The sequence below is a fragment of the Motacilla alba genome, chromosome 10 (assembly GCF_015832195.1).
Source record: "Motacilla alba alba isolate MOTALB_02 chromosome 10, Motacilla_alba_V1.0_pri, whole genome shotgun sequence".
Lineage (NCBI taxonomy): Eukaryota > Metazoa > Chordata > Aves > Passeriformes > Motacillidae > Motacilla > Motacilla alba.
The window spans coordinates 17,394,356-17,420,052 of record NC_052025.1 but is presented as its reverse complement, the minus strand read 5'-3'; the positions used below and the strand labels follow the sequence as shown (position 1 = coordinate 17,420,052).

Genomic DNA, 25,697 nt, shown 5'->3' with positions numbered 1-25,697 from the left:
TGCTGTGCGTGTATTTCTTGGAGAAACTGATGTTTGTGTAAGTAGGCTTGTGCTAGTCCTCCTTGTGCAACAGAGGACAACCAAACACTCCCAGAGCAGAAGGGGGCTTTAGACAAGGCTGACTGATCAGTTCTTTAGAACAGGAGTTTGTATCTCCTGCATTCAAGAAAGCCAGAGCAGGGCTCAAGCTCACTGCCTGCCTGGTGTTTGAATTGTGTTTAAAAAAATCAATATTGGTCTTTGAAATTGTAGTGATGGCTGGCTGGTTTCAACCCTGGTATTCAGTCCTGGAAGTGAGGCTCCCTCTGTAGCTGAAGCAAAATCATGTCTTTGTTCCCCACATCCTCTGGAAGAGGCTCATCTGCCCGGGGTTCTGCCCTGTGCAGAGCAGCTCATGGGTGCTGAGTTTGTGGAGCCCCCTCAGTGTTCACAGCCCAGGCTGCCAGGACCCCTTCTTTCAGCACATTTGTGTGGTTAAACGAGCTCATGACAGTCAGATTATTGGTTAAGTAGGAATGATTGTGCAAATCTGAAGGGGAAACAATTATTGTTGGGGGATAATAGCACTTGTAAATTTGTCTTTTTTCAAACGGGCAGCTGCTTGCTCCACTTATGAGAGCCTTTATTTGATAAGGCATTGCTCCTGTTTTAGTAGGTGTCAAAAGACAGCACAATTCACCTGTCCAATGCTGCTCAAATCATGGGATAATAAGCATAAGTAAGTTTAAAGCCACAGCGTGAACACTACAGTAGTACTTCTATGGCATTTGTTGATACTGTGGTTACTCAGCTTCCATGGACCCTGTTCTCCATGGGATATCTTCCAATCAGTTCTGACTCAAGCCAGGGAAAGTGAGATCCAAATGAAGTCCAACATGTAAATCAAAACAGGACCAGTACTCTCATCTGCCTATGGTGAAAACATAAACATTTTTCTCTGTTCCTTTCTTAACAGTCAGGAAATTTTGGAGTAATAACACCAGAGACATCACAAGTGGTTCCATAGGAAGTAGCCTGCTGTTGGAAGCAGGTTTCACCTTCCTCTAGCAATATGCAGGGATGAAAATATATGTTGCCAGAAGTATGACTTTCTTTTGTCATCCACAGTTTTCTGAGACACAAAACCCTGCTGCTACAGCTTGTCAGCAGGAATAGTCATGCTTGCCCTGAGTGCCTCATTCACCAGGAGACAAGGGACTTTTTGTGCAGCAGTTGTTTTGCTCTGAGAAGCATCACCTTGTTCTTTCACATGTTTAGCTCTATATGCTTTTTAAAATAGTTGGTATATGAAAAGTGCTGATTTAATGCTTCCTGTTGGCTTTCTCTTTGAATAGCCAGTGTCCTGCTGATCACATGCAAGACTGAAAGTTATGCTTTGAATTCCAGGTTTAGACATCCCTGTGCTGCTTTAAATATTCACAAATTATAAGCAGTTCTTGCTCCTGCAGTTGCCCTATTTTACCAGTACCATTGTAATTTAAGTTTTCTAGATAAAGGTTTGGTTGCCTTTCACAAGGTATTTATATTTTAGGGATTTTTTTCCTGAGCCAGCATTTCCAGCAGTGCTATCTCAGCCTGTTGGCTCTCCCAGCACAGTGTGTTGCAACAGCTTCTCTTTTCCTGCCGAACCAGGTGCTGTTATTCCACGACCAGAATTATGGAATTCATTATGAATACACCATCCCTGTAAACTATACTGCTGAAAACAGGAGCGAGCCAGAAAAGCAGCAGGATTCCTTGTACATCTGGACACACAGCGGATGGGAAGGATGCAGCGTGCAGTGTGGAGGAGGTAGGGACACCAGGAAGCTTGGTGAGAATCCCTGAGTGGTGTTTGCAGCCTCCAGCCACAGGAGAGGTGGAAATTGGCCGTGAAAATGGACTTTGCCATAATGAATTCAATGAAAGCTGTTCTCACTGGCTCTCCCTGCTCTGATCCCCGTCCCCATGGTTAATTTCCAGCCAGCCTTTTGGCAGGGACACTGCTCTGTCACCGCAGGCTGGAGCTGCACCTGGATTCTGTGTGCAGCCCCACGCCTCCAGCCCCCACCACATTCCTGGAGCAGCATCTCACAGGTGTCCAGGCACGCTCAGGGAAAGGCCCTTCCCTCCCCGGGGATGGAGCGGGGCAGTGCTGCTGGGACAGCTCCTGGAGATCTGCATCAGATGCTCCCATCCAGGAGCGCGTGGCAAAGCTCCCTTCCCAGAGCATCCCTGGATGTGCCCAGACAGATCTGCTGGGGCCCTGGGGGAGTTGGTGCTGTGAAACCAGAGACTGCTTTGTTGCTTTGTCAGGCACTGTCCATTGCATTTGCAGTGCTGGAAGAAGTAGTTGTTCCCTGAGGAAAACAGATAGTTTCCAAGCGTTCTGGGCAGTCTGTCTTCACCAGCAGACTCAGTTATTTATGATGTGACATGACAGGAGGGAAGAGCTCATCTTCACATTTACAGGCTCACTGCCCTCAGTGCACTGAAATTACTGATTTTTTTCTGTAAATAGGACTAACTTTGGAATAGACACTTTTACTAGTGCATTAAAATAATAATTTTCAAGCCATTAAACCCTCACAGGAGTGAAAAGGAAATTTATTTGTGGCTCTTCTGATTTTTGTTGTAAGCCTGTTACAAATTTGAATCAAATCAGTGTATTCCAGCATGGCTCCCACCAGTACTAGCTTGATAATTGATCTTTTCTTTTAGTTGTCCAATGCTTTTGCTACTTATCCAAGCTGGGAAGGGCCTTTCTCCTTTCCATACAGATGTTTGCATATTTTTTATTAACAGAACATGAGTTATTTTTATTTTCAGCTGCAGATGGTGAATAAACTCAATCTGACGCAGACTCAGGGTTAGAAAACAAACCTGAGAAAGCAAAATTAGCAGTGAGACAAAGTCACACAGAGCAGGAGTAGCACTTTCCTTGTCACATCTGGTCACTGTCATGCTCCCTGCGGCCCAGCTTTCCTGATGCCACTCAGTGGAAAGCTGAACCCTGAGGGCCACACTGGATGAAAGGAACTCCTGGTGCACAGTTCATGTGAGAAGTGCTGGTTCCTCCTGAGATGCCTCCTGCCACAAGGATTTTAAAGCAGTATATCTGGAGGAGCAGGAGATGAGAAATAATTTATTTTGGTGGCTTTAGTTTCTCTTTGTGAAATATGAACAAGCTCAGTTAATGACTCTTGAACCTCTGTCAGTCCTTTTCATCCTGACTTCCTGCCTGGGGAGCAGCAGGAGGCAGCTGTCCTGTCATTATCAGTCACATTATCGGGGGTGGGAGGTCGTGTGATTTCAGCACATCTGCCCGAGGTGATGACAGGGCACAGCTACTTGTGGAGGAGGAACCAGAAATGAAAACAAATTGTTTTAAAGCTCCTTTCCACATTAAACACTAGAAGGAGAAAGCCCAAGTTGCTGCTCATGTGAAACAGTCAATTGCATGATTACTGGGGAAAGATTTGTAGCTTTTTTGAAAAAAAAAAACACCCCAAAACATGCCAGTACAAAGGTCTGGCAGAGTGGAGAGTAAGATTTCTTGCAGAGGTGGTAGAGTACATCTGGTAGAGGGAGCAGGGAGCTCCAAGCTTTTGAGTTTTGGTTGATGAGTGGAGGTGGTTTTGTTCTGAGTTCTTTTTGATTTGGCTTCCAGGTGAGAGGAAAACCATCGTGTCCTGCACTCGGATCATTAACAAGACCATGACACTGGTGAATGACAGTGACTGCCAGCGAGTGACCCGCCCCGAGCCCCAGGTCAGGAAATGTAACACACACCCCTGCCAGTCACGGTAAGGAGTTAAAAACACTAAAACCAATATCCTTTTCCTTCAGAAACTGCCCTTTTCCAAAGCCTCCATCTGGTGAACACAGTGAAAATGTCTCAAAGTATTGGGACACGTTGTTAGCCACAGTAAGCAGCTGTAATATTCATTTCCTTTTGTTGAACAGGTCAGATTTTCATTACCTCAGACAAAGCCCATTTAATTTGTGGTCAGTAAGGCCAGATTCCATGCAGGCTGCCTTCATACATTGTTTGGGGATGGTTTTCTTTTCCCCTTGGTTGCCTCCTGGGAGACAGAACTTACCGTATAAAGTTAGACAAGAGTAGACAACTGCATATCTAACCTTTCTTTTTTTTGAATCAGCACAGAATGAGGTCTGATTAACTGTCAAACAGTACTACAAAAACCTGAGGTCAATAAATTAAATTATGATGAAACACATTTTAGATGTTTTCCTCAGTAAGGGTGCTTTTCTCCTCACTAGTTATTAGAGATCTCTAACAATAATAAAAATATCTTTTTTTTTTTTTAATTTGGCAAGCACTTTTAGCTGAAATTATTTTGATCTGTGTTATATTAAAAAAGACATTTCTGGTCAAAATGACAAAAGACAGGAAAGTAAATTAATTTGTTTCGTTTGTTGGCTGACAAAAAATGTTCACTCTTGTTCTGCAGTGATGTTTAGCATTGTAGAGTAGTATAAAACTCCAATTTTGATAGTAGTTAGAATAACACCAGGATCAGGGGTTTGATCCATATATAGGCCATTCACTTCAGAGGTAGACTCAATGATCCTTTTGGGTTCCTTCCAACTCACAATATTCCGTGATAAAATCAATTTCAGATAAAGCTGAACAATATCTAAAAATGCATCTTCAAACCAACCTGCTGGCTGCTGCATCTTGAATAATCAGACAAGCCAGGGAAATGCACCTGCAAAGCTAATCGTGCTGGCAGAAACAATGGAGGGAACAGCAAACAGCACACATCCTTCTAATTAGACCTGCACTCTGATTAAAGTGCCCTGGAGCAGGGAAATGCAGTGTCAGGTCATCCATCAATAAGGCTGGTTCAGGTTTCAGTTTCTGTCTGCACTGCCTGTTATTGCTGCTACAATATTGGCTGTGCAGCTTGCAGTACTGAAAAGTATAATAAGATATTCTGGTGTGTAAGGAGAGCCAAAAGCCCAATGGCTTCAAGGAAACAACTGTTTCCTTGAAGAAGGAAGTCCAGTGAAGAAGTCCAGTGAGGCTGGAATTTCTGTCATGTCACTCTCTCAGAAAGAAACAAAAAGCATCTGCTTGTGTTGCTGCTCTGGCATGAAGTATTTCTCCCAGCCTTTTTGGAAAGCTGTCAGGAGTAGACTGGAGTGAGCCCAGGCAGGTATAGGTGGGGTTCCAGGTGGTAGAGATGAAGAAAAGCAACTTTAAAAGTTCTGGAAGTTGTGGGCAGCTTCTGCCTGTACCAGCTGAGAGCAAGGATGGGAAGTTCTGGCCATGTCACGGCCCTGAGACCCACAGTGTGCTCTGAGGGATCCCCGTGACCCTGAGCCCCTGGGGAGGTCTCTTTGCTGCCCTCCCACCATGGCACTGCTGCCTGTCCAGGGCAGCACAAAAAACCCCCTGAGAAAGGATTACTCTGCTCCTGTACCCAGCCTGTGTTCCTCAGGGGAATTGGGTCCAGCCCTTAGTGTTATTCCAAGGTCTCTCTTCTTCTGTGTGGAGCCAGCAGTTTATGGGCACAGCTTAGCACAGTTCTGCCCAGCTGCAGTCAGCTCTGGCACAGGGACACTCTCGTTGGCCCGTTCTTTTCAGAGCAATGACAGCAGACACTGAATGTACTTAGAACCTGGAAAGGCCACAGAATCCTTGCTGATGATCTGATAGACCACACTCCCTCACTCCCTCCGTGTAGAGTACACTTTCACACTTAACATGCATTTAACTGGAAACATTTTCAGAAGCACATTCTCTGTGCCTCTGTAGAATTTAAATTTCCACTTGCGTTTGCCCACCCAGACATTAGAAAAGCATGCTTAGCATATTCTCTGACCAAGAACATCTTAAAGAAACCATTCTCTTTCACCATGTCAATGCTTTTTTTATGAGCCCTGAATTTGTTTTAGGGTTTCGAGTAAAATTATTGTAGCATCTTGTTACAATAAGGTCCTTTCCCATTTCCACTCAGACCTAAGCCCTTCACCTGAGTTCAGGAGAAGGAACAATGCTTTCCTTTCTCTAGTAAACCAGCTCTGTTTTGTGCATTCTGAATTGCATTTGCACTTTCACTCAAAATTTAGGAGACTCACCTTTCAGGGTATTTATCTCTAGAAAGGAGTCTTTTGGCCAGCACAGGACTGGGTCAGAGGACACTCAGTCTCTGTTTCACTTTTGGATGGGATGAGTGACTTTAATTCCCTACCCCACACTGTCCCTTTGTTTCCTCTTGCAGTCCATGTATAAGCTAGATTGCAAACTCTTTGGGATGGGGTGAGATCGCATTATTTAAGTGGAGGAAGAGGCTGTTGCTGTTGAGATTGTAATAAAAATAAAAAAAAAATAGTTACCCACATTTATAAAGTGATCAGGAGGAATAAAGGGTATGTTATTAATAACAGTGTCTTTCCTCCAGCACGATCCCAAAGTGCTTTGTAAATTATATATCCCTTTGAACTTCAGCCACCTCTCAGGAGAGCCAAATAATGTAGGGCAGGGGACAGTACTTTCATGAGGCCAAGGAGAAGATTGGAATTCTCCAACTGCAACCCAGCATCTGAGGAAAACAAAGCAGGATTTAAAACTTGATTGGATACACTGGCATGTTTTAAAATTAAACGTCAGAGAAGAGAATTTTCTTAAGGATTTTGTTGAAACTGGCAAAAAGAAAAGAATCTTTCATTCTTTATTATTGTTACTCTTTCACCTTTTAAAAAAATGCTTCTTTTTCTTCCTATTTTATTTTTTATGTTCCTTGACCCTCTTTTTCCATTAAATTCTTTACAGCTTCCTTTCCTGTCCCAACTGCACCCTATTAGCACCTCTTTATTCTAATCCTTTGCCTAGCTCTTTAGGTATTTTTTACAAAACCCTGCTGTAACCAGATGGAATCTGGATTCCTGCATGCGACGCGTATGGGTCGCTTCCAGCACGCCCAGCACCGACCCAAATACAGCGGCAGGGCCAGCCCTGGGGCTGGCACCAGGCTCACAAATCACAGATCCCATCAGCTGTTTTCACTGAAAACACAGCTCGGCCAGTGGCCACACACTTCTGCATGCATGGCTGGGGCTGTGGCTATGAAACTGCTCCCCTCCAACGCAGGAAAAGCACCAAAACCACATGAAATTCCCCAACTGTTGGACTTGTAATGGACTGTGTGCAAACGCTGGTAATTTTTCTCCTCTTTGCCGTAAGAGATTCTAGGAGAGGTTAAGTCCTTTCAGGGGCCTACTGAATATTTGGTGTTCTTACGTGGATGCTGAACAGCAGCATAAATGCCAGAAATCCCTGGCTGCATCTACAGAAAACCACAGGAGACCCTGAGCACTTATTTTCACTGTTCAGGACTTGAAAATATCTCCCGAGCCCAAGGGTTAGTTTTCTGCTACTACCAGCAGCATATCTTAGACTGCTTTCTATAAGCTGAGCTTTTTTTCCACAGGCTCCTTCCCTCACTGGAAGGCTCTCCTTTGACCTTGCTGTTCATGTGGGTCAGAACCTTTTATTTCCAGCCTAAGTTACTTACTGTCATTTTTTTTCAGCTTTTTTTTTTTTTGTGCATCAGCTCCATTCCTCTTCTTACAGAGTATTTTCCCTCCCTTCCTTTCAGCCTTGGGCTATTTGCCACAGGACACAACAAACCATTGTATCTCCTCCTTCAATCATTTTTCTGGGCTAAATCCATTACTTTAACTTCTTATTGCTTTTTTCATGGCTGCATCATATTTGTGGCTTACAATCATTCGAGATGTTTTCCTCCTCATTTATTTCATTGTGTGAACCCTACTTTAACAGAGAAATGCTTGTTATTGGTCCCTGAGCCCTCAGCCTTGCACTGTGTGCTGTTTATTTCCATCCTAGTTTTGTTATTGCATACTGAAGGTTATTCAGTTCTTCCTGTTTGACATCCTGATCCTCTGAGGCATTGACACTGCTTCTAGGCTTTGTATTGTCAGCATTTTCTTCAATTTTCCAGCAGTTTTCTTCTTTTTTGTGCCAAGCTCATTACAGAGCATACTAAATTAGATCAAATGCAAGACAGACCTTTCAGGAAGCCCACTAGTAACTGACCTAAATTTCTTTCATACCTGATCCTCCTTTGCAGCACTAAAGGTAGATGGGAGGCCAGCCCTCGCCTCTCTGTGAATTACACAATTACATCTCTGTTTCCCAGCATGTCACCAGTAAGCATTTCCCATGCAGCAAAAGGAGTTCTTCACCAAACAGATTAAATCTACCACATTTCCTTTGTCTGGAAAACCAGTTATTTTAGTCAGAGAAATGCAGCCAATAAGTTTTGCCTGGAGGAAGCCTATCTTGCATCCTTTTACCCTGTGTCCTTGATTATTGTTGCCCTCCAAATCAGCTCTAAAAGCTGGCACGCTGCTGAGGTCAGCTCTGTGGTTACATGGATCACTTCCTTCTCTCTTTTTTCTCTTTCCCTTTTTTTTTCCATCTGTGGGCTGGAATCCAGCACCAGGCTCCCCAAGGGTTCACACACCACATCAGTGTGTGCCCACTGGGGGAAAATGAAGCCAATTCTAAGAGTCAGTCAAGGCCCCAGTTGGCTGAGCAGCTCAAAAACATATCCAAAGGCTGGGGAATGCCAAAATAATGGTGCCTCAGTGTGTAGTGGTTGATAGTGCCCATTGCTTCGATTCCTGGTCTGATTTAGGCTTAGGGTGTGTATCTGAGAGTCCACCCTGCCCTCTAGACTTCACCCTGTGACAGTGCTCTGTTTAACAGCCCAGGAATACAGAAAGCAGAGTAATACAGAAATCAGTCTGTCTCCCTGGGCTGTTTGCACCCTATTTCTGTGTGTTCTCATCACAGGTAGATGGGGAGCAAAACAATTTCAGATTTCTCTTGTGAAGTGGTTGTCTTGCAAATACTAGAATTTGGGGGGAACAATATGATGGAGAACGTCAGCAAATTACTCCCAGGGCTGTATAGAAATTGCACTGAACTGGAGGGATGTGGGTGTTTATTAACTGAGGGGGCTGAGCTGGACATTTAATGGCTCGAAATGGGTCAGTCCTTTCATTAATGCAGTTTATCATCCATAAGGTTCAATGCCAGCAGGTTCAAACCCTTGTCTGTGCCTTGTGCTGAGAAACATCTTTGATGTGCATTGGATTTGGTTACATGAAAAAAAGAAAAAAGAAAAGAAAGAGCAGCCGTGGGGAGGGTTTCACTTTAGCCTGGAAATCTGGCATCAATAGTAATGTTAGCACCCTCTGATCCAAGGAGGCACCACGTAAGAGCTCATTTTGAAGTACTTCCCAAAGCTGGAGTTGGGATCTCCAGAATCAGCTTGAGCTTAATGAATTTGCCAGGACTGTGCTGGAGGGGCTGGAGCAGGGAATGCTGCGCTCTGGTGGCAGCTCCTCGGGGCACTGCCTGCAGCAGGGCTCCCCTGGGCCTTGCAGAAGCAAAAGCCAAAATTCTGCAGTCCAGAAAACCTGAGACACTCCCGGGCACCTTTGTGAGAGGTGGCTGATATCTTGCTGTGGGCACATCTGGGGCCCAGGTCAGCTGATGGTGATCCCCATGCACCAAAAGGAGACAAAAACTCCAGTGCTGCAGGTTGTAGGCAGGTCATCAAGTACCAATCTGTGGCTAATTAGCCACTGAAAGACAATTTGTTTGTATCTTCCAGCAAATCCAGCTACTCAACTCAGTGGAGCAATTCTGGCAGAGAAGGCTGGGGAACAGACAGTGTAGAATGAAAAGTGCTCTTTGGCTACTGCTAAATGCATTTACATCAAACAATCCAAGATAATTTGCTGGAGCAGGAGTTAATTTGGCATTATTTTCCACATGGAGTCATGAGACAGGTCCCTTAGCTTTGGTGTAAACACCCAGGCTGGCTTCCATCACTTCTTTCCCAGAGTTTGACTCACCAACATTGTGGTTGACCATTGCCTTGTTTTAAAATGTTACATGATCTGTGCTGCTTTGTTTTGAAGCTCTTCAGGCCAAGTGCCGTTCTAACCCACAGAAAAGGATTAGCAGGATAATCTAGCAAAATATTTAATTGTGAAATCTACTCCTCCTGCTGCCTGCTGTAATGATCTTCACAGTTTGCATTGTGTGCTGAGAGCTGAGAAGAAGGCACTGCCTTCCTGGAAAAGCAGGAAATGGAGCTGGAAACCAGTTGCCCCATTAAAGCTACACTTACCATGGAGATGGGTAGGGAAAACTCACTGCAGAGGGGCTCTGAGAGTGCTGAAATTCTGTCCCTTGGTGCCAGCCAGCAGGACACCTCCTCACACTGACCCCACACTGAGTCCTACAAAACTGAGAGATCTACTCATCTGGGGGAGGAGGAGAGGGAATAATGGCTTCCATCTGAAAAAAGAACTTCCCAAGGTGTATGTAAATTATAAAACATTGTTCCATGGCTGATCTTATTGGTGGGAAATTGAAAAAGAAAAAAAAAAAAGCTGTCAAAATGATAATCACTAAAGAAAAAAAGAAACCTGTGTGAGTGAAAGTTGGCAAGTCTGTTAGCAGAATGACTACTGTACTGGAAAATTACTGAGCACTGTTTATAAAGGCAATCAGACAGGAATGTTAGTCTTGGAGTCCTACTTTCAACATCAGCAGCTGTATTATTCTACTAGATTCCTTGTACTTTTCTCCAAAAAAAAAAAAAAACCAACCAAAAGCCTTCTAGTGACTGGGTGTGGCACAACCTGTTCCCAAAAGACAAGATTCACCTGATTGTTTTGAGCCCAGTGCAGCAGAGAGGTGATGGAGAGCTTCAGGAGTATGTGGGGAGAGGACAGTTCAATAGCAGAGTGTCTGTGTGTTTCATGGAAAACACAATTCCATTTGTAAAGAGACTTTTCTTCTACACAGTCGAGCATGAGCTTGGTTTGACAGCTGTAAGCAAAGTATATCTGTCAGTTCCACATGACTGATTCTCAGAAATCCTTTCCAATTCTTCCTGCTAAAATTATCCAATGTGAAATCCTGGCCCTGCTGAAAGTTGGTCTGACTTTTGCCTAAATCAGTAGAGCCACAGTTTCCTCCAGGTGCCTCAGAAAACTGAGCGACTTCAATGTGATTTTGCATCACAAACTGGTGCTAAAGACAACCAGTGCTACCTGGGCATGGACTTATCCTCACCTGTGCATTAAACCAAAAGGTTTTCAGTAAAATCTATTAGAAACAGAACCCTCACATTACATGGCTTTAGGGATGATTCTGTCACGTGGCTTTTTCAGACATACTTTGTAGGAAGTTTCCTCTGATGCTTTACTCGGCAGTAACACAGGCTCTAAACTGCTTGTAGGTAAGAGCCAGCTTTAAAAAAACAGGTTTAATAACAAAAAAAAGTGTTATTGCAAATATGTCTTTGTTCATATCAAGCTATTACTGTGAAAGCAGGCAAATAAATGCCACTGTAGCATTGGGAAGGCAACAAAAGTACCCTGTAGGTAGAGAGGGGTTGTGTGAGCATGGCATGGATGTGTAGTTAGTGGAACACTGTTCTTCTGTAGGGCTTAGGGCAGAAACAACCAGGGGAAATTTAATGGGTTGCCCCAGAAGATGTAATGGCTTTATGTTATAAGAGGCTGCAAATCTCTGAAAAGTGACCTCATGTCTTTTGATTGCACTCCCTCACCCCCATCCTTCAGCCTTCATCCATTTTATCTTCCTAACTTTTTTCTCCCAAATCTTCAGCTCCAAGCCCTCATTTGCAGACATTCATCTGCCCTGGGTTTATGTACATTGTGCTGCAGGCAATTTTTTTCCCTGGGAAATGTGGGAGTCTTAGGCAAGCAGGTAGAGTAGATAATTCAAGGTTAAAAACTAATCCAGACCATAGAAAGATCAAATGATGAACTGAATCTCCAAAAGATATTTCAAGTTTGCTCCAGGGGCCTGCCAGATGAGTGTTGCCAAAGCAGATTAGAAGAACTCCCAATTCCTCAGAAGAGATACTGAGAGGTCAGAGGTTGAGGAAGACTCAGAAGACAAAGATTTAGAGCAGCCCTCTCAGATTGCATGTCCTGCCCATCCCAGCTTTTTGAAGCTTTTGAAAATCACACCCTTCTGGGCATATTTTAGCTAGAAAGACAGACACTGACTGGGGTAAAATCTCTGCTTAAAAGCTCATCACTTTCTTCCTGAATCTAACCACCAGCAGGGATCACTTAGCTCTTGAATCTTCTGTAGAGGTAAGATTACAAAAAGTAATAATACCGGGGATGAAGGCATCCCTGTGGTTGTGAGAAAGATGAGTGTGTTTGTCACGTAAATCAGTGCTTGTTGGCAAAGTGAGAGGCTCTCCTGGGACCCCAGCTGGAGCACTCCCCTGGTCCCACAGAAGATAGGTTATAACCTGGGAGGGAAAGACCAAGCTGAAAAGAACTCTGGTGGCAAGCAATCCCTAAGATCAGTTTACAGGCTTAAAGTGTAACTGGAGGCCAAATGCTGTATATGATATACACAGGGCTTAGTGTACAGCAGTTAATTGGCTTAGTTAATAGTACAGAGCCAGCCTGGGGTTTGGAGTTAGAACACTGGAGTTATTTTTGACATTGTCGTAAGAAAAATACCTCCTTTTTTTAAAGAAAATCACCCTCTAAGTAGGTCTTGTTGTTAAACAAACTCAGAGTGTTCAGAAGGTGTAATGACAGTAGAGACAAAAATCTACCGTGCTGCAATTTAATAGTTACCATAATGTGATACTATTTGCACATCACATTTTTCTCCCCTCTTTGTATATTGCTTGCAGATAGTAATTCTGCTTATATCTTGCTGCAAATTCCTTCCAAAAATTTGAAACTGGCAGGAATTTTCATCTTTAATCGCTTTATCCATAAATCCTTTGTCTTTCCACATTGGTTGTGAACATTGTTGAAATATAGTTGCAGTGTTTCTGTGTGTTACAGGCACTAAAACAATATTTTCAGCTGCCTGTGAAGGAGAATTTGGGGAAACGGTGGGAGTTCAGGGCACTGCCAGGGCTGTATGTAGGACTCACCTTTACTTGCTTGCCAGATTGTTTTTACCAGCCATTGATTCAAGCATAGATTTCACTGAGGATGAAGTTCAGTGGTCAAAGTGATCATCGTCCCCTTGGTGCTTTTGAAAATAACCTACTTTACCTATTAGTATTATTCAGACATTTAATATCACTTGTGTCCTGGTTGTGAAAGTAAAACCACCACTTGAAAATAGCCTTTAATTTCTAAATATTTTGACTGTCACAGGCAGGGCAGAGTGGGCTGTGAGGTTTCAGAGATCCTGTACAGCATTGCCCCACCTGACTTGTAACCACAGGGTTGGGATCAGGAGTGGATGTAGAGAATGATGACTGAAGCTTGAGATTGTTTTCACCACAGACACATCTTTGTATTGGTACCCTGGGTTTCAGCTCGTTCCCTATGCAATCATTCTTCTCATGATGATGGTAATACTTGTTTTTTCTGTGCCAGTTTTCTAGTTACACTCTGTTGTGTCTGTGCTGGTACTGAGAGACCAGCAAACAGGGTAGAAACCAGGTGATTTCTCCCCTGCACAAGAGCAACAAACAAAAAATAATAGAAAGGAATTTTCCTTCCTAAAAGGAAAGCCATAACCTTTCTTCTTAAGGCATCTTGGAAATAGTTGGCATGCTGTGTGCTGCCCATCCTAAGTGCAAGCTCACAGACAGTCTCTGCCAAGAATGTATTTTTATCTTTCTCCTTTGCTTTCAGCCCCTTTCCCTTTTTCTTCTGCCAGTAGCTGTAGATCACAGTGCGAGCACAGTGCTGAAGTGAATATTAGCTGAGTGGAGCCTGGGCAGAGCCCTTTCCCAGCCTTGTGACTCACACTCAGCTCATAAAGCACACTCATTTCTGCCCCTCCAGGCCTTTGTCAGGAGGTTCCTTCCCCCAGGTGGATAATTCCCTCACGTTTGCTCCAACAGGGCAGAGCCCAGCTGATACCAAGGAGGCCTGGCTATTCATTTTCATGAACATTGATTTCTGCACTTCAGGGCTATTTTTGTCAGTCTTTCAGCCCTAGTATTCAATTTCCCAGCTGACATTTTCCCATTCCATAGGAGAAATACCAGCCCCTGGGACAAGGAGATGCACCAAATCTGCAGTCTGGAGAAACAGGTTTGGTGTCTCACCAGCTGTTTTAACCAACAGAAATTCACAGATGTGTCAGTCATCTGCTTTAATGCACAGGAACATTTGAGCAGGGCCCTGTTCCACAAAAGACAGGTGGCCAGTCTGCCCAGTCCTGCTCAAACCAAATGGCTTCTGCCTGCACTGTCAGCACAGTCATCAGTGCTGTCACGCCAGTCATGGCATTCACAAATTAATTCAGGACAATTGCAGCAGGTGAAGATGTTTCTACAAATGGTGCTGAACTGATTTTCCCCCCTTCAGGAATGGGAAGATGGGAAATAGTTTTTAAATTAATTACAGAGAAGTAACGTGCAACACCTTCAAAAGAAATGTGGTAAATAAGTTGCTCTACCTGGATTACAGAGTCTCCAGCAGAATGAAATAGTATTTCTCAGTGGGCCTATTTTTGAGAAGTCTTGTTTGGGCCCCTTAATAGACAGCCCAGGACTGGGTGACAAGTAAAAGATTCATGGTGTAAGGATACAGATCTGGATGACAGTCCTGAATAACAGGCTAGAAGGTCAATTGCCTGGTGAGAAAGGCATGAGAGCCTTCTGGTGCTCAGTGGCTGCACACTTATTGCTCCAGTCCCTCACTCCATCCAGGAATGCCTGTAATTACAGAGAACATGCTCTCACTGACAGATTGCAGGAAGCTGAAGATCGATGCTGCTTTTCTTTTAGAAAAAAATGTCATTCCCTCCATCCCTCATCCTTCAGATCCTTCTTAGACACCTTATTCACTGCCTTGTAGCCCCACTGTGGTGCTTCCAGCACTTGCTGGAGTCAGTGGAGCAGGAAGACAGAGTGGGGAGGATTCCTCCTTCCCCTTGCAAGGAATGGTCGTGCAGGATGGTCTGCAGACAAGTCTGTCTTTATCTGAGAGAAAAAAACAGCCCCACTGCAGAGAGGGGGGTTAAAGGGAGTGATGCAGAGTTTGGGGTTTTGCCTGATATGAAGTCAAGAGGGAATATTCCCTTGCACACTGACACTGCTGCTTTACACACTTCAGCTCCCAGAGGGGATCAGTGAGCTCAGGGTGACGACAGCACAGCACCATCAAAGCATCCACAAACCCAGGAAGAGCTGCCCATTTCTCCCTGGCTTTAAGTGAAGCATAATGTTTTATTCCAACAGTTTGCTAACATTTATCCTCTGGCTCCTTCCCAGGTGGGTGACTGGCCACTGGAGCCCCTGCTCTGCCACGTGTGAGAAGGGTGTGCAGCACCGGGAGGTCACTTGTGTTTATCAGCTGCAGAACGGCACCTACGTCAACACCAGGGACCTCTACTGCCTGGGCAGCAAACCAGCCACGGTGCAGAGCTGTGAGGGAAGGGACTGCCTGTCCATCTGGGAAGCATCAGAGTGGTCAAAGGTAGGACCTTCACTCCAGAAAGGAGCCAGACTGCTCAGAGCTCTGGATACACTGGCCTTAATCCATGGTTCTCATGGTCAGCATCCTCACAGCACTGGAGTGCTGGGCAGGACTCTCATCTGTTGAGATGAGCAGTGAGGAGCTGACATTTGGTTTCCAGACTAGATGAGTTAGTGAGGCAGGGTTTAGATAGGCTCTAGGGGCTGTATCTTTCCATCTGAAAACTGACCAAGAAGGAAAAATGTTTCATTGACCTGAGGCCAGAAGTGCAGTAACCCAGGGCTTCTGGCTCTATTTAAATGTGGTGTGAAGAAATACCAGGCTTATCAGGCATCTGCATGCTACAGAGAATGGGCAGTCTTTGGGCCCTATCCAGCCTGCTTTTGTGTAATTCCAGGAACAACCAAAAGCTGGTTATATTTTCTATAAAAGGTGCATCTCAGAGTAGTTGCAGAGTTAAGAAATTTTTCCCAAGTGTTATGAATGCATTTCTGATGTAAATAATGGCAGATCTAGACAGTTACCCTGTGTTTTGTTTAGCAGCAGAGTGATCTGGGAGTGTGCCTGAAGTTCATGACCAGGACTCAGTTAGTACAGGGCAACTTTGTCTGCACCCTGTGAGTAGCAGTCCTTACAGGATGCCCATGTTCATTTTGATATTGTATTTGCTGGGCTCACCTGAGTGATGAGCTCCTTTCACTCTGGGTTCAGGATTGCAGCTCTACCAGCCTCATTCCAGCCTGGCTGTCCAGCAACAGCCCTTCCTGTGGGAAGGATTCCTCATTATTCACCTCTGTTTGGAACAGGGAGCTACTGTTTAAACAATTGTCAAAGAGCTTTTGCTGGATATTATTGTTAGAAATGGGCTTAAAAGTCACAGAAGCTCAGGACAGAAGGGATCCTGAGGAACAGTGTCTCCTCACAAACACAATGGGATTTCATTGTGCACCTCCTGGACAGGAAATCTTAGTTTGGCAAGAGAGGTGATGGTTTAGTGAGAGCAGTGTTCCCTTTCAGTGGGGTGCTGGATCCTTCACTGGTGCATGAGATTTCTGTTCTTTCTGAGTTCTTTTGTTACAAAAGATGTGCACAGACACACCAAGGTTTTAGTAAGTTGTCTGATAGGCCTTTTGTGTGTTCCCCTTTCAGAGGATGCCCTCTTTATTTCTTATTGCTAAACCAGCTGAACTGTTTATAGCTGAGATTAGGGTGCAATTCCTACCTGGTTTACATGTGGATTTTTTCCTTTAGTCTTTTGTTAACAATCCCAAGTACTTCTGTCTCCCTTTTATGGAATAGAGTAAGTCAAGTTACAGATCAGTGGAAATCTTCCATATCCATGACCATCTAAGTCCTTTACAAATACACAGCATTTTTAGATAATTTTTTCAATAGCTGGTTTACTTTTCCTTTGATAAGTTTATTTACTTTTGTTGGGTCTGTAACTGTGCACTTGTGATTTTAAATTTGTTATTCTGGCCCATTTCTGCTGTTACAAAGCTCAGTTGACTCCAGGACACATTTGATGCTCTGCCAGTGTGAACTCTTCTGATACCTAGGACTTTCTTCAGTGGTAATCACTTTATTCCTTAGCATTTTAATCTGATGTTGAGGAATAAATATCACTGTGATTGTATCATTTTATAAATCTATTTTCTGATCTATTTTTTTTTAACTTCTTTCTCATACAACACAGTTGACTGCACTGGTGTCTGGTCCCTGGTCAAAAATGTGTGTTTTCACAGCAAATTCCAATGCAATCTTCATCGTGGAAAAAATTAAGTTCTCCTTGTATTGCCAAACACTTGAGATTGTTTTGGACAAAGTACTGCTCGACCCATTTTTAATGATAAAAATAGAGGCTGTCAGGAGAAGGTGAATGTTTCTACTGTTAGAGAAATAGAGTGGAAAAAAATATGGATTTCCTTCAGATAAAGGAGTTGTGTCTTAACTGCAAAGTTGTGTTGCTCCTTTGCAAAGCCTCATGAGATCTGACAAAGTAATTTGTTAATAAAGTAAGGCTTAATGATCTCAAGTGGACACACAGAAACTGTGTCTATTAATTTGTGGACTCTCTGTAAAATCTATGTAATAAGAAATTCTTCATGAAAACAGATGACTTGAGGAAAGGAAAAAAACCTCTTAAAGAGGGTGATTTATATGTGACCACCAAAGATCTGTTGGAAACCTTCTTGCTCATGCTGTTTTGTCTAGGAAAGTATATGCAGTATTAATCTGTGAATGACTTAAAAGCTGTGGGAAGAACAAACAGTTGGTGTTTTTCCCAGACTTGCTTGTAAAACCCACCTAGAGATTTCTCCTACTGTGAAAAATACTCCCACTTCAGCTTGATTTACTTCGAGTAAATTGGACCGTTCCAAAGATTTTTATATATTGAGCTTTGTAGTTTGAGATGAACGAGTGCAACCCTGAGGAGTCCACCCTGGGGCCTGAGGAAAATGATACATAATTTAGGAAAGTCTACCCAACTTGGGGCACATTCATGGCTTTAAGGTACCATTTAGGGAGCTCCAGCCTGGGATCTCTGGCAAGCCTTGTGCTCTGAGCAGTCCAGCAAAGCATTTTGTGGAATTCTGCAAAGCTGGGAAGAATTCACCCCCCTGTCTTAGCAGACCTATAGATTGTGCTCCTTACAAAGATGTTACATCCGTGAGGGGTCACGCCGTGAGCAGCACACAGTAAATTAAGTGGAAGGTTTCCCAGATTCTCAAGAAGTCACTTTGTAGTGCTGTGAAGTATTTAAAGGCATGTCTGTTTGCTTGCCAGCTCATAAACGCTTGTCATTCATGTCCTTAACAAGGCCAGCAGGTCAGAACTGCCTGGATTGTGTTTTTAAGACAGTTAGACAGGCATGCTGAGATTTGTCCATTTGATGTAATTTATATCAAGCTGACGCTTGTTTCCAGCATAGACCCCCTGGATGGAGAAGCTTCTTGGAACACGTTCAAAAGACCTCACAGAATATCTCATATCTGCACTATTTATTCAGTGTCAAATCAACTGTCTTTTCCCCGCTGGCCCCCCGAAGGGGAGAACTTGACATGCCAGAGGAGGTTAGTTTTTATCTCAGCTGGTACATAGATCATTTCTCCACCCACCTGTCCCCAGTGGCTCTGCAAGACAACTTCTCCCTCTTAACCACTGCAGTGGCATGGGAGTGAGGGGCAGGCAGACTGGCTGCGCTCAGGGGTGGTGACAAGGACTCAGGTGGCTGTGATAGCAGGTGCTCTGTTACCAAACTGCTTATTGAAAACAGAGATTTGGGGTTAGTTCGTGCCAGTGTCCTTTTCCTACCTCGTACAGCCAAGAAAATCAAGACAAATTCTTCAGTAAACAAGAATTTCCAGCCATTGGCAAAGATAACAAGTGAGTGACTAGATATCCCTACTCTTTAGAAGCTAACCCCATAGAGCCCAGGCGCAAAAACATTGTGGATAATTTGTGCACACTCGGTAAATGTTTGTTAGAGTTTTTCAGAATTAAGATAGTGATGGCAAATCAAAATGTGAACGTGATGTGTGTGCTTCACTTGAGAAGGTGTGAGAATTGTGACTTTGCCATGATATTCACAAACTGTACTACAGAAACGTGTTTATAACAGTGGTCTCATGCTGCTGTGATGTAAAATTACATTTAACACCACCATTTATCACCCTTGATGTGTCCCGTGGTACATCAAGGGACGTGGCAGTTCTATGTAGTGAATCTCAGTGTGTCCTTCATTATGAACAAGGAGCTCTTCAACACAAGATTTAGTGGCACCAATTCTAGCAAAAAGCCAGCTGACATTTTTCAAAGAAGGTTGATTTTCAGAATTGCCGTTTTTCATAAGAAAACATTTCGCAAGCAGTCCAAATTACTCATGTATGAGTGGCTTAGATTATTGTACTAAAACCTAATGGGTTATCATTTTCCTCAGTGTTCATAACCCCAGCTTTTCCTCTGAGCTGTGTTACCAACATAAAAGCCATCATTTCTAAGCACCATGTAACAAAAAACCAAACCCCTGATTTTTTGCAGTGCTCAGCAGACTGTGGCAGGGGAATTCAGAAAAGAACAGTGACGTGCACAAACTCCCAAGGGAAATGTGATGCAGCCACCAGGCCAAGAGACGAGGAGGAGTGCGAGGATCACACAGGCTGCTACGAGTGGAAAACGGGAGACTGGTCCAAGGTAACAGCAAACACCTCGTGGTCTTTTCTTTCTGAGAGCAAATATATTCAGGGTGCTGAGCTCCTTTCTGCTGTCTGCATTAAATTGCAGTTTAAATATTTAGGAAGCAAAGGTTTAACTGGTTTTCAGGGTTGTCTGGGATCTACACACATTGCCCAGTCCTAGACTCATTCCAACCACCTGAAACAAAAAAAAGGCTGGAGTTTAAAGGCAGAGCTAAAAAAAACCTCAGTCCCTTCCTCAGGTCTGGAGCTTACCTTCACTTAGGCCTGTCTGAACTTTGTTTCTTCAGTGACATCAGTGGAATTAATTCCTGAATGCAGTGGATTAAACCAGAGCAGAGTGTGCTCTGTATTTGCATTCTGATCTTAAAGTAATATGAGGTTTTGCTTGGGAAGGAGGCCTGGCAGTGTGAGAAACTCAGCCCTTGCCAGTGTTGTTCAGAAAGCATCCTTTACATTACTGACTTTGCATTTGCATAAAGGACTACAAATTCCCAGCAATATTATATTCTAGTTTGGTTTTATCTTATCTTTCTAACTGTGCTGTTCTTTAAACAGAAAACCTACTTTCTGTTCTGGAATGTACGGCATGTGCAGAAACCACTGGGATACAGTAGTTGCACTTTGCTTTCCAAAAACCCAAACTCCAGCGAGCAAAATCCAGTGAAGCAGAGGCCCAGGATGGGCAAATTGGCTTATCTGTGATTGCTTTTTTTTTTTAGGAATTACAGTTATGTATATACTCTGTCACAGATACATGAATTTAGTGGTGTCAGTGCTGGAGAATGCAGGAAGAACCTGCCGCATACCGAGCGTCTGTATTTATGCTGAGCCAGGAATTTATGTCACAAGATGTTTACAGTATTGAACATTATTTTATTCATAACCTGGCACTCAGAGTCCATGCAAGCTGGCCAAAACAAACAGTCCCCATGTGTTAACAGGTGAAATAACATTATTTATTTATTTATTTATTTGTGGAGCACTAAAACATTTTGGCATGCAAATGGACCCGGGTTCTCTTGATAGGGAGGAATATGAAATAATTGTGTATTCACCGATTACGTGGATTGAAAGTTCAGTGTTGTGTGAACAGTTCCAATCTGATAAAGATGTTGGCTCACTGCTGGGAAGGCTGCAATCTTACATGGGTCACAGTAAACAATGTTGTTTGATGGGTTTTATGTCTGCATGTGAGCAGGACAGAATCAGTGCAAAATCACTTGTTGTTTGTGATTCTTAACTCAGGATCAGGATCATCCCTGTGCAGGAGGGCACAAAAGCTTGTCTGCTGCGTATGTGGCCTGCTTCTGTCTGCAGGGAGCTTGTGCCAGTGCTCTGCTTCCCAGGAATTTCACCCTGTGTGAGTCCAGCAGGATGTTCTTGGACTTAGATTTGGTTTGTAATGAGCGTTTAAAATTCTAGACATATTGGTTAATTCTGACCGGACACTTAGGTCACACAATTAGATTCTTATTCTCTGAGTAGAGGGGTAGAGATTGCTAGAAAAGGGTTGGTACAGTTCTTAGAAGAAAATGTATTGTTCCAGAAACCCAGATAGCTGAAATGTTTAAAGTGGAATTCAATTCTTCACAAATCCTGAGTGAAGGATTTTCATCATGAGGATCCAGAAGCTTTAATACAGGAATTGGACTTAGGAGGGAAGCCTTTACAGCTATCAGCAACTCTGGTTTAAATCAGTTCCTCCTTTAAGGAGAAGCACAGGGTCTGTAGCCATTAGCTTATAGTGAACTCCTTAAAATTCATCCTTCCAGGGCAAAATTCCACTGTAAAACATTTGTTCCCAGCCCTGTAAAAGTCACTGTGAGAGAGCTTTGCTGACTAAGATGGAAACTTTTTCTGTTAATACAAATTGATCTCAGAACAAGCAACAACTTTGTGCAATTAATGTGTTGTGCATTTGTTGCTTATTGTGGAGAACCATCAGGGAAGCACGATTTAACTAACAGTGGAAATTATCAGAGATTAAAATAATGGGCCTTGATGCTTTATGTGCAAACAGCTTGCCTGGTGACTTGGCCACTGATCCTTAATTTCCCAAACCAAGATCCTCTTTGAAGATTCTGGGAAGTCATGTAAGAGAGAGGGAAAACCTCATTTAAAAAGTCAAGTCCAGATACAATTTGTAAATAGAGCAGGCTGCTTGGGTGATATGACAGAGTGTTATTTTTGTGTTAGTAGTGGCATTATTTGTAGAATACACTGACTCTGTGCATGAGGAGATGGATCAGCTCCCCAAGGAGCTCCCAGCAGCAGTAAAACCTCCACACTTACCCAGACAAATTGTGATTTTAAGTCTTCAGCTCTCATGTAGAAGAGGTGAGGCTGGAGATGAGGCCTTGCTGATCTGAGACCTGCACCCACCAGCCAAACCTCATCCACTGGCCTTAGCAACAGCTCTGTAGCCATTATCCATGCCTGAAAGAAGAGAGATTTTATCCCATTTTCTGTCAGGTTTATTTGCAGCTGGTCCTTGCTGTGTCCTGTAGCTTTTGGGAAGCATTTGGAGCTAATTGTCATGTTTGGATAGTCTTGATATATTTGCAGCATGTTTCAAGTGTTGCACAAGAAACTGATATATCTAGTTCACTTTGCAAGCACATAAAGCCAGGTTTGTAAAGTTAATTTAAATGGCTCTGAGTTTGCCTTTGGCAGCCCAGTGCTTGAGATTAACAGAGATTAACTGGAATTCTAAAGATTCTAAAGACAGAGAGTTGTTCTGTTACTAGACCTCTGTTACCACTGCTGCTAGACTTGCACCTTCTCTACACTGCTGCCACTTCTCTTTTAAAGCCATTATCTTAAAGGGATATAAGCATTATTTTTAGCATTTAACTCAGCATGAGTGATACAAGTTTCATAACTAAACTGTTCCTGGCCCCAGAGTCTTCAAACCTAATAGAAACATGATTTGCACAATGCAAGACCCACTGAAGGTGTTACCCTAAAATAATTATTTTATTTTTTGCCTGGATTCTTCAGAATTGCAATTCATTATATCATCCTTTTTTGTACATGATGCAATATACAAAAGGGAGTCCAAGCCATCTCCCATTCAGTCGTTTCTTCCAAGAGGAAATTCCACATCCAGTTTGCATTCAGTTAAAGAAACAAACATCTCATACACTCGTTCTGCTTTGAAATAGTTCCTCCTTGTTTGAAATCCGAGCTGTTAAATGTTCTAGCACTGGAAGCATTTTTACATTTTTGTTGTAGTTATGCTGGTCAGAGGAACAAACACAGGTTGCTCAGTTTCCCAACACTTGCCTCAGACTCCCAGACTGCTGAAAATGTGCCTCTTGATGCTTTAGCAAGACAGTAGTCCATTCTTTCATGGTGAATTATATTTTTGCTGACAAACTTTACATCGAGGATTACATTCCTGCAAGAACAGAGCGTGTCTTTATGTGTGTGGCTCTCTGGGGAGCTGAGCAGGACACACAGCCCAGCTCCACACCAGTCCCTGCCCCAGGCTGTGCTGGAAGGAGCTGCTGCAGGACTTTGACCTGGTGTTGGAGTCACTGGAAATATGTCCCAGATGATGTGAGGAGCTGGAGGTGTTGGTGAGTTGTGGTGGTGACACAGATCTTGTGCTTGAAGGTGAGCAGCACCAGGGGCTGCTTTTTAGCCACCCAAGGCTGCCCCCCATCCTCAGCTCTCTGCCCTTCTGCTCCAGCAGTGATGTGGCAGGAAAAGATGGCCCAGGGGAGACCTTACTGCTCTCCACAACCACCTCAAAGCAGGTTGTGTTGAGGTGAGGGTCAGGCTCTTCTCCCAGACAAGCAGACATAGCACAAGGGAAGTTCAAGTTGGATATTAGGAAAATGTTCATCACTGAAAGAGTGGTTAAGCATTGGAACAGGCTCTCCAGGGAAGTGGTGGAGTCACCATCCCTGGAAGTGCTCAAAACCCAAGCAGATGTGACACTCAGTGCAAGGGTTTAGTGGGCAGGGTGGTGTTTGGTCAAAGGTTGGACTTGACCTTGGAGGTCTTTCCCAACCTTAGTAATTCTTTAATTTTGTACAGGCCAAGGCTACATTTTTTGAGTTCTTTTCCTCCAGTTGTCCTTTGGACTCTTCTAAGGTATAATTGAGGAGGCAAGGTTATATTGCAGGAGCAATTCTCCACAATTTTTTTATGGATTTTTCTTTATTTCCACTTTTACTTAATTGTTTCTCTATTTCATATGCCTCAAATTCTGTCCTGACTACAGTTCTGTGTTTGGAGCCAATAGCACAGAATGGTTCAGGGCTCCCAGTTTCATTTTTTTGACTATTCTCCATTTCACTGGTGTTGTATCAAGAAAGGTGGAATTACAAGCCAGACACACAAGCTCCATCATTAGCCCTGACTTTCACAAGGGGCATTTTCAGCTCTGTGGGTGGAAGTTTAAATATAAAACTTCTGTCCCTCAGGCAACAATTCAGCTCATTAACCTATTATATTACCTAGCCCAATGAAAAGATTTTTAGAAGAAGAAAGACACATAGAGGCCTTGTAGCATGTTGGCTTTGCCATATTTTTTTCTTTGCAGTTACAGTAGGTGCTCTGTAAATACTGAGGCCTGTATTAATCTCAGATAACCCAGTGTAAATCCAGGGTAACTGTCTTTCATTCTTCCCTACAACCCACTGGCCACAGGCCAAGGATCTCACTCAGCGCACTGGGTCAGATATCAGTCTCTCTTACCTGAGGGTAAACCCAGATTAATTCAGGCACTTGAGTTAATGCAGGCTTATGCCAATGCCCAGCAGAGCAGGATCTGACCTGGTGGGCTGTGCAGAATCATCGGGTCTTGGGTAGGAACCATCACAGATTTGTGCTCTTAGGAGAAAGCAAATCTATGACACATCAAGCTGAGCTTCAGCTAGCAGAGAAAGTAGAGGAAAAAAAATCTGTTTCTACCACTTCACATCTTGTATAACCACCTGGCACAGCTTTCACTGGATTCAGAGAGATTGTACACTCCAGGAACTGGAAAGCACCAGTAAGGGTCAGCTTGGCAAAGTGTAATGTTAAACAGCATTCTTGTTGCCAAATAGTGTCAATAGTGATAATGCACATCTGAAAAATCACCCATAGCCACCTGCCCTCCCTGGGCATCAAGAGTTGCCAATTCCTTTACAGAACATGCTGAGCTTGTGAAATGCTGGAGATGGGTTCTCATCCCAGGAGGACATTAACAGTAGGGAGAGAAAAAAAGAATCTAATTTCCTGCAAGAAAAATACTGGCTTTGTGCCAGACATTGAGGTGCTTCACACTGAAGATCAGCAGTCATTCATCCCAGTGGGTGGTAACAAGGATTTGTAATTGCAAATTAATTGTTTTGGCAGGATTACAGGAGGTCTTATTCTCTGAGAGATAAGCCCCCAGCCTTGCAGTACACCAAAAAACATGTTGGGTTTTGGGGCTTTTTTTCCAAAAATACAATCTCCCAGTGCCAGGAAGGCATATTTTCCAAGCTCCAAATGATTGGGAACATCAACAAAATCCTCTATGTGCCTCACTTTTAATGATTAATTCATATTACATAATAAGAAGAGTAAATCAATGACAGCTGTGGTTTGAGAGGTGTATTCAAAGTTGTTGTAAGTATAGGAGCAAAACTGTCCTTTGTTCTAACATTCATTACAAATTCATGTCTTGACCTGACATCTGTTTATGATAAGCTATGGACAACTTGGTTATTCTTCATAAAGGTTAGAACTAAGTTAATCTTCTTCTACCTTGGAGAAAATAACTTTTCCTGTTGGATTGAGAGAAAACTCTGCAGGAGGGGTGGTAGCTTAAAACTGCAGTGGCACGTCAGAGCTGACAGACCCTTCCCTGCCACTGAACAGCTTTGTGATTTACGGCCTTCAGCAGCACTGGAAGGTTGTCCACAGGCCTTGCTGCTGCACATCGGTTGTTCTCCAGAAGGTGATGGAGCTGAGTGGGACAGAAGAGGATCCAACAAACTTTAGTAGTCAAATTCC

General features: G+C 43.4%; 1 protein-coding gene across 2 annotated transcripts in view; it reads left to right on the top strand.

Annotated features, from left to right (window-relative positions):
- The window catches only part of ADAMTS17 (ADAM metallopeptidase with thrombospondin type 1 motif 17), a 159,133-nt gene that overhangs the window by 118,811 nt on the left and 14,625 nt on the right, over positions 1-25,697 (top strand). For both annotated transcript variants that reach the window (XM_038146789.1, XM_038146790.1), the window contains 4 exons: positions 1,633-1,792; positions 3,650-3,785; positions 15,300-15,504; positions 19,546-19,698. In XM_038146789.1, the coding sequence (XP_038002717.1) occupies positions 1,633-1,792; positions 3,650-3,785; positions 15,300-15,504; positions 19,546-19,698 (654 nt within the window). The remainder of the gene's footprint in view (positions 1-1,632; positions 1,793-3,649; positions 3,786-15,299; positions 15,505-19,545; positions 19,699-25,697) is intronic.